Source organism: Gadus chalcogrammus, chromosome 6 (assembly GCF_026213295.1).
Source record: "Gadus chalcogrammus isolate NIFS_2021 chromosome 6, NIFS_Gcha_1.0, whole genome shotgun sequence".
Taxonomy (NCBI): Eukaryota; Metazoa; Chordata; class Actinopteri; order Gadiformes; family Gadidae; genus Gadus; species Gadus chalcogrammus.
This window is the reverse complement of record NC_079417.1, coordinates 10404068-10413456: the sequence shown is the minus strand read 5'-3', so window position 1 is coordinate 10413456 and position 9389 is coordinate 10404068. Positions and strand designations below refer to the sequence as shown.

The 9389-nt window shown below is 42.4% G+C and overlaps 1 protein-coding gene across 1 annotated transcript; it reads left to right on the top strand.

The window, feature by feature from the left end:
* Positions 1-3211: 3211 nt before the first annotated feature.
* On the top strand, positions 3212-8926 carry LOC130384679 (arrestin domain-containing protein 3-like). The gene is made up of 6 exons (XM_056592990.1): positions 3212-3550; positions 4601-4658; positions 4948-5095; positions 6007-6103; positions 6222-6478; positions 6678-8926. Exons 1-6 carry the CDS (start codon positions 3295-3297, stop codon positions 7398-7400), a joined length of 1539 nt encoding a protein of 512 aa, XP_056448965.1. The 5' UTR covers positions 3212-3294; the 3' UTR covers positions 7401-8926.
* The last annotated feature ends 463 nt before the right edge of the window (positions 8927-9389 follow it).

The window sequence follows — 9389 nt, the reverse complement described above, 5'->3', positions numbered from 1 at the left end:
GACCAGGGGGCAGAGACCATAGCGGACGCTTTAGTCGGGGGGATGATTAGCCGTTTTGGGGCAGCAGAGTCCAGGGGACAGCTGCTGAGCGCAGGGGTGAGGCAGAAAAGGAACTATGATGTGCATTCTCGTGGCAGGGACTTTGAGGCTGGGGAGCTGGTCTGGACCTACGGCCCGCAAAGAAAGAAGGGAAGATGCCCGAAGCTTGATAGCGAGTGGATCGGGCCATGCAGGATCCTGGAGAGAATGGGGGAGGTGGTGTACAGGGTCCAGCTACCACCTCGGGGAAGGAGGGTGGCTCTCCACAGAGACAGGTTGGCCCCTTATCGAGGCAACGCAACCCCTCAACCTGCTCCAGCGAGCCCTGCAGCTCCCCGCACCGGTGCGAATAGTCCCCGGACCCGCACATCTCAGTGTTCTGGCCCTAGGTCCCAACCTAACCCTATCCTTGTCTCCCCTCCCTGTCGTTCACCACATTCAGCAACTTGGCCTCCAGCCCGGCCCCTCCCTTTCCCCGTGCCCATCCCCCGCTCCAACGGGGCTTGCCCGTTGGAGCGACCGGGTTGGGGGGTTGCCTGGGTAACCGGTTGTTGTTGTGGATTTTCGCTGCTGGTTACGGGTTTCAGTGACCTGGTTTGTAGCTAGGGATTGGAATTGATAAGAATTTCACGATTCCGATTCTGATTCTGCTTATCGATCCGATTCCTTATCGATTCTCTTATCGATTCTCATGGGTGAGAAAATAAGTACAAATGTGTTTGTTTGTATTAAATCTCTTTAATATCTGATCAGAAGTGCGTCTAGTATTAGGAAATTGTACATTTTCAAATCAATTGGTCTAGACAAAAAAATATATGTTTGGCTTTTTAAGCCATCATTATGTGCCATAAAACTAAAAACACAGACTGAAAACAGTCAAGTAAGAGCTTGTGCCTTTTGGAATGCGAACAGTGCTCATTTGCAGTCAAAAATTAAACTGACATAAACAAAATGAAGTATTGATTAGACAGACATTTATTAGATGTGCCTACCTTATAAACCGTTGGAACACACACGACCGGAAACTATAGCAACGCCAGTAAACAAACCCCGAGAAGCCCAATCCCTATGAGAGCTCCGCACGCTACGGCCATCCGGAGGCGCACAGAGCTGTTAGCCGGGATATTATATATACAATTATATTATATTATATATTATTATATATAGAGCTTCGGGAGTCACAAACTGCAACAATCACTTTCTCCTCCATGCTGCAGTTCACCCCGGACTAGACTGCACTGAGTTTGACGGTTGAACGCTGATTGGCTGTTACGTTACACATGTCAATCAGTTGTCACGCTGTTGAACGCTGATTGGCTGTCACCACGACAAAAACTTGCTGCCGGTTTTCTCTCGCGAAAAATTCGCCCGATAAATTTCGGGCGAATTTCCTTCAAGTACTTGACTGGACATCGTTATGTTACCGGCGAGGTCATTACAATAATAAGGGCAGTGTTGTATTCCTTTTGCTGCGAGAGTGTTCACGGTCTTCCCAAATCTGGGGAACCTCGAGTTTAACGGGTTAACAGATTTTTAATTGAATATAACTCCACTATTTGAGTATATAACAACTTTACAACAGTACAATACTAACACTTGAAAATGGAAAAAATGGAGTGTTCATCAGGATTTTATTAAGTTAACTGATATATTAATCCCAAATCAAACCTGCTTTTAAAACCATTTCTCATAATTTTATGTATTTTGTGTTGGTACGCATGAAGTGTGGGTTGATCCCAGAAATAGTCTTGCTCTTGTTTGTTGGCTAATTTGTTCAAACCTATTTGAGTTTCTGACGAAACAGAAACTCAAATGCAGCAGCAAAGGAGAGTTATCAAGGCAGCCCTCAGGTTAATTATACAGGGCGAAAAGATTAATCATTGGCTACAAAAAATGAATATGATGTTTAAGTATAAATAGACTTGTTGGCGATGTTTAATCGCCATTGTTTGTGCATAATTTTACAAGATAGGAAAATCAAAGATAAACTGCAATGTTAAGAAACTTTAATAACTGACCTGTGCTGGAGTTGGAGGATAGGGCTCTCCCATTATTATGCAATCATGTTAATCAATATCTTGTATGATCTGTGAAAGGTATGCCTCTGATACAATGTGTGTTTCGTCTCTGAACCTAGCATGGTTTGCCCCGGTATCCATGACACCCCACTCCCCACCGTCTCCATACAGTGCAAGCATATTGCCATGGTAACTGTCTCCATAGTTACAGTACCGCCCATTTAAACCACTCAGACACAAAACTTGTAACTTGTAAATCTTTTTTTTTAAAGACATTGCAAAGCAGATTCTTAATATGCGGGAGCATGCAGTGGTCACGTTTATTCATAATGGATTATAGAATACCAAATATGATATGTATATTGTTTATGAGACTTAAGTAGTAATTAGAGTTTGTTCTACACTTTAGATATGCTGTTTGAATTGAGGGGATAAGGTGGAGCCGAGGGTGGTAGCGATCCATCTGGAGGAGGAGTAGTGACATGAGAAGGAGGCTGCCTGCATGCTGTGCATGATGCAAAGATAACCAAGTTAAAGCAGTCAGCAAATAAAGGTCAGAAAGGACTCTCCAGTCGCACGAGTAAACTGCAAAGATGACCTTGTTGGCACAACCCAGATGCACGACTGAAAAAACCCCGGCTCAGTGAATGGGAGCAGCAAACACAGAAGCTGAGCCAGAATCGTTCCTGATACTGCATACAAAGTCACAATCTGGTCCAATCTGTAGCTTCTCATAGGCCCACAGGTGCCTGATCAAAACTAAAAAGCACTTGGTAAGCATTATTTTAAAAGGTGTTATTCACTAGTGCTATAGTATCATATTTTCATTTTTATTCCCAATTAGTTTCAACACACAGGCAGGCACATCGGATGAAAAATGTGTAATTTGTAATTTGTGTTTTAATGCATTACTAATGGTAATCACAAATACACGAGGTAACCCGATCTATCCGTAACATATCGATTCATAGTTATTAGGTTGCCTACTGAAAGAAATAACGTCCGGGTCTTTTCAAGCACGTGTCAAAATTAAACACCAGATGGCGCTAGAGGTTTACTTTCGACGCGTGAATATTGAGATGGCAAAAAGCCACACCCTGCAGTGTTGCTGACAAGCAGGCGGTCATGCGAATCTCAGATATCAGTATGGGCGTGGCGAATTCCACTATAGACTCCTCCAGCCCAAAACAAACGTTATTTCCGCGTTAGGTAGTTATACGTTTTTATCTACTACGCAATGCCTACAATAAAGGATTTAACGTTGACTTACGATGCACTTAACGAGGAAAAGACGTTTTCCGAGGGAGACACTTTAACAGGCACAGTGACGATGTGCATGGAAAAAGATACGAAAGTTGAATCCTTTTTCGTCAAACTTAAAGGCGACGCAAATGTGCATTGGAGCGAAAAGCGTGGTGAACACAATCACAGTTATAATGCACACAGGAGGTACTTCAAACTTAAACAATTTTTGATTCCTGAAAACACTAAAGGTAAGTGAAACAACAGTGTATGTGGTGGTCGGAAACATCAGCATTATGGAATACAAATGTGTTCTGGGAGCAGCATAACCAGATGGGACAAGTGAAACCAAGCTCTCTCCCTATTCGCAGCCATGATGTGTGATCAGGAAACGAGGTTTTCGCGTGTTGTATTAATGACATACTGGTTACCTCTGGTACTGCGACATTATTATTGATAAAAAACAAGGTATTAGTAATCTATTCTGTGTTTTGCCATATATCCCCAGTAAAGGATTCAGTCTGGCCCAAATGGTTATTCCCACTCAGAACCAATCACCCTATAGTAAGCAATTCATAGCCAAGAGAAAAATACCACCTACATATCAATCAATGTTGGTTAAAGATTAAATGTATGAATTGCTGATGGGTTTGGCTTTTATAATAATCAATCTAATAACAGTGGCCAAACATTGAAACCAAAAGCATAGCTGTTAATAAACTAAAGGCTGTACTAATAAACTACAACAACATGTGTTGTAGCCTTTCAGCATGTGAGAAGAGATGCCTTAACACAGACGGAGGATCCATATTTGAAGAAGTTGAAGTTAACTCCCGATTCGTAGACTCCTGAAATCAGACTGAGCCTAGTTCGCAGCTAGTGATTGCAACCAGTAACGAGTCAAACAGTTTATTTTTTAAGGACAAACTGGAAATACATATATATATAATATATATTCCCAGGAATAAGATTCAGTCTGGCCCGAAAGATTTCCTGGTAGGCCTAACAATATCATTAGAACCGGTCTTAAAAACGGCCTTTCACGGAGTAAAACTATATCACTTTCTTCAATAAGATATTGCCACACCCTCTTGGGAAACTTTCCATATTTCCTGCTCAATCAGTGTGACACAACGCAGTTTAACCTTTCACCATGTGAGTTTAAGAATGAGCTTACACGTTGCTTGCCTTACTATAGCGCTCAAGTGCACTGTCATTTTAAAACCAAGTATGACCGCATTCCATTTTCATACTCTTATCATGCTAACTATAAATTTAACACAATGACATTTCTCATGCAGACACTGAAATCTCCAAGGGATATCACTCCTATAAATTCAGCTTCAAAATTCCATCCGGGTAGGTAATTCTCAATCCAATTGTTATTAAGGTAACAGAATGCACCAAGCCTTACATCCCCAGGCAAATTCGCTAATGCATGTGAGACTGGGAATTCTCAGTTCATTTTCGACTTCCATGGGGCTTTGTCAACAGGGGCAGACCCAGAATGCAACTTCATCTGGTTTCCACAGTACAATACATCCTATATTTCTCATCAGTTGAAACACATCAGCCACTTACGTTACTTTTTTCTCACACATGGACAGTTGTGATTATTTGAGTTGTTCTGCTCTGTGTGCTTTAATAGGAGTATGCCCTCATCCTTTCACGGGTATTATGGTAAGATCATCTACAGACTGGAAGCCAAGCTTTCAAGGAGCTGGAAGTTGGACAGTTGTGTAAAACAGGAGATCAACTTTGCATCGAAGGCCATTCCAAACCTCAGCCACCTGATGGTATGTAGCCCTGGCGTACTTGACCTGGTAACAGGATGGGTGGCACAGTAAGAATGTCATTGGTTCAATGGGGGGGCACCTTTCTGTATGGAGTCAGTATGCTCTTCTCGTTTTCAGTTAGGTTACCTCCGGGTGCTCTAGTTTCCATCAACATATTGAAATTCATCCATGGTTAGGTGAATACTCCTGCCGGTGCCCTTGACCTAGGCACCAGGGTAAAGCCCTGTAGTGGGTCCCCCTGTACTGTGTGGCTGCCCACTGCTCCTAGTGATGGGATCAATTCAGAGTCCTCACTTTCCTTCCTGATCGAGCCGGAATGAAAGTACCTGTTTGTGGAGGAGTCAAAAATTGCCAGAGGCCAGATTTTTATGGACATATCCAATCTATATTTATATTCTTTAGGGATGTCACAAGGTCATCATCTGGGAGTTGGAAATGTGGCTTCATTCCCCATTCCTCTCTGGACAAAGCCTCGAATATTTGGACAGCAACAGGCAATAATGTGTATTCAACTACAATTAAAAATCACTTAACTTAAATCAAAAATAAGTTGACATTTGTTTAAATGAAGAAGATATTGGTATTCACATTTGGTAGAGCTGAATTACTTGACTAACTGATCTTATAAACAAAAGATTAGGAAGTTACTTAAAGGATGTTATAGAGAAAAGTATGAACTTTGTATGCATCCATTGTTCAATATTGGGCTACATTTCAATTACATTGGACACATTCTAGCATCACTGTGAGACTAACTGTCATGTGTGTATCTCCACCTAATTTCAGGAACCTCCTAATTTCAGGATGTTTAAGTTACTTAAGCCATGTATCAGACCGGTTCACCTACCTGTAGCTGATCAGTTAAGTCAACATTTACGAACATTGTCCCTGCTCACCATGTTCTACTCTAGACCCGCCAGGTTGGCCAAATGGACAAAGACATAGGAATCTTCTCAAAAGGATCCGTACACATGGAGGCGTTTGTGGAGAGCGGAGTCTACGCCCCGGGTAATGTCTCACTCACACACACACACACACACACACACACACACACACACACACACACACACACTCACACACACTGTGTGGACTTATCTGTTAATTTAATATATATTTTTTTCCATAGGTCAAACTGTGGCAGTTACTGTTAAAGTCAAAAACACATCCTCAAAAGACATGACCCCCAAGTTCTCTTTGAAGCAGAATGTTACGTTCCATGCGCAAGGCCATAGAAAGTACAGTGGTAGTGAAATCTGTAAGTTAGTTGGGGAGGTTATTGAGAAGAAAAGTGAAAAAACAATCACTTGTGCATTGAAGATCCCTCCTGACCAGATCCTATCCATCCAGAACTGTGAAATCCTTTCAGTTGAACATCAATTTAAGGTATGTGCTCCATGTGATGACAAAATGTTTATACTATATGCCTAAATTCAAAAAAGGTTGTGTAAATGAGGTGCCGACCGTTCCAAATAGGATGTTCCCCAATATAATCCTACCCAAATTATCTATATTATACATTTAGAAGTAATGCAAATATAAATGGGTATTGGGTTTACATCTCACTGTGTACTCGTTTCCCTAGGTGTACTTGGACATCAGCTTTGCCTCAGACCCAGAGATCAAGTTTCCACTGGTCATTGCCCCTTCCAGCTTCATGTTAAACCCAGGGCCCGGGGGAATGAACCAGCCGTACCCCCCTGTAGCATACGGGGGCCCAAGCAACAGCGACTTCCCTCCCCCCGCCGCCTTCTCTCAGCCAGCTCCGCATCAGCAGACCTATGGTCCCTCAGTACCCTTCGGCCCCCAAGCAGCCTTCGGGCCCCAAGCAGCCTTCGGGCCTCAAGCAGCCTTCGGGCCTCAAGCAGCCTTCGGGCCCCAAGCAGCCTTCGGGCCCCAAGCAGCCTCCGGGCCTCAAGCAGCCTCCGGGCCCCCGGCAGTATGGGGCCTGGGCCCCGCTGCGCCCGGTGCCATGGGAGCAGCTTACTACCAGCCCGTGCCACAGAACGTGTCTCCGTATGGACCCCCGGCCCAGCCCTCGTCGCACGCCCCCGTGCTCCACCCTCCTCCTCCTCAAAGGGGCCCGGTTCCTCCACCGGCGGCTCCGGGGGCTCTGCCCTCTGCGCCGACGATCGACCCTGACCAGTACGCCCCGCCGTCATTCGCCTCCTGCTACAACACCCCCACGTATAGCATGCTGCCGCAAATGCCGGGGATGGGCACCGATTTTCTATCCCAACAAAATGAAGAACCTCCTTCGTATCTGTCTATGTTCCCCCCGGCAACCAACGATAAGCCGCCAAAATAATTGAACAGAAAGCGCTGATGATTCATTGTCGTGGTTTTCGAAACATGGAAACGTGCCATGGGATGAATGTATACACCTCAATATGCAACCTTTGTTCCATTAATGTTATGCATATATACAAGTATGCTAGGAAAAGCCTTATTCAATGTCTAAAATGTGGGTCGGCTTAGCTCAGGAGGTAGAGCAGTTGTCTTGTAACTGAATGGTTGCTAGTTCGATCCACAGCTCCTCCTAGCTAGTGTTGATGTGTCCCTGAGCAAGACACTTGACCCTAACTGCTCCTGACGAGCTAGCTTTCGTCTTGCATGGTTGACTCTGCCGTCGGTGTGTGTATTAACCGATGTAAATCGCTTTGGATTAAAGCGTCTGCTAAATGCCCTAATTGTAATTGTAAAATGGGGAAGTTTAAAGGCCTTTGTTATTTTGTGATTTCCTCTCAGGGTTCAACCATGGCCAGTGATGTCATTCAAACACACCTGGTTGCATGTGGTCTTCAACTGCAGTAGTGTGACCACAATATCCCTACAATGGACCATTTTATATTGAAGACTTTATACAGCCATGCATGTATGGGAGAATTGTGTGACATATTTGAAATATAAATATAATTATTATACACTACGAATAAATAAAGAATTATCAGTATCATACCTATACATGCTACATGAAAGGGTGGAAAAACAGTCGCCAAAGATTCACATTATTTTAATAAAGCTCTATTGGACGTACTAATATTAATCAATATTCCTATATCGTCTACATTTCCGGTTCTCTTTTCTTATACTTTCCAGGACACATGTCCTGCTGAATTTAGGGTATTATGATTTGGTTGATCGCCCACTCTTTGCTTATTGTAGGGCAGCTCACCTATGTAACCAATGAACACACCCTTGTTTGACATTGGAAGGTGTTTTGTGATGTTGGTGGAAGGTGATGTACTGAACTGGTTTTCTGATGTACGGGATGGCTTGAAATAGAATAGCCTTTTAACCTCAAACAAATGTATTAGCCTCGGAGAAACCGTTGTACTACCTCTTGTATAAGCCTGTTTAAATATAGATTTATGATTTTTCTTTGTATGTTTCTGTAGTGTGCCTTTAAAATAACTTTTCCAAATGTGGCTAGGTGTCTGGACCCTTTTGTAAATTGCTTGCTCTTTGCTGTTAACCAATGAATTGTATGTTAAGAATAATTGTACCAACAAAAAATACAATAAAAACCCACTTCCATATCCAGATTTACTGTGGATCCACTTGCACATGCGACACTGAGCACTCTGGGTAATGAGAATAATAGCATTTAAAATAATTTGTGGTTGTACGATAAAGCTTTCTTACTACACAGTAAAAATACGGAAGCATCACAAATAGCCTATGGCTAATTTAAGCAATAAGAAAGACAGGACAAGGATTTGTTAAGGATGTGATGCAGGGTTTGAACGTTGCGATTGATACGCCTGTTGCAAGGTCAGTTTTATAATTTCCTGTACGATTTCCACATAATAATTACCTAACTAACTAAATCATCTCACATGGCTATACCACTTTCATCTTGAAGAATAGACTACCAATATGTCTTCGGTAAAACGTGAATGGATGCTTTTTAGAAGGAGACAACATTAAAGGAACATTGACCTTTGATTTAAAGAGCGATACAAAAGTTTACTTTGTACTGTAAAGTGTAAATGTATATTTAAAAATGCTGATGTCTTATACTAATTTCCATGTTAAAAAAGAATGTAGGCCTACGTCTATCTGTGTTTGTGATTCATTTTCACAACACTTATCTTTCAGAAACAGATTCTGAAAGGCATCCATAGACCTGATTTTCTGGTGACAATACCAGAGAGGACGTGGGGATCTTTTACCTTTGCATACCCTATCACTGCATAGTTTTATTTTAAAAATAAAACCTTTTTAAAAGGTTTTATTTAATAGTGTATATTATCATATTTTCATTTTTTATTCCCCATTAGTTTCAACACACAAG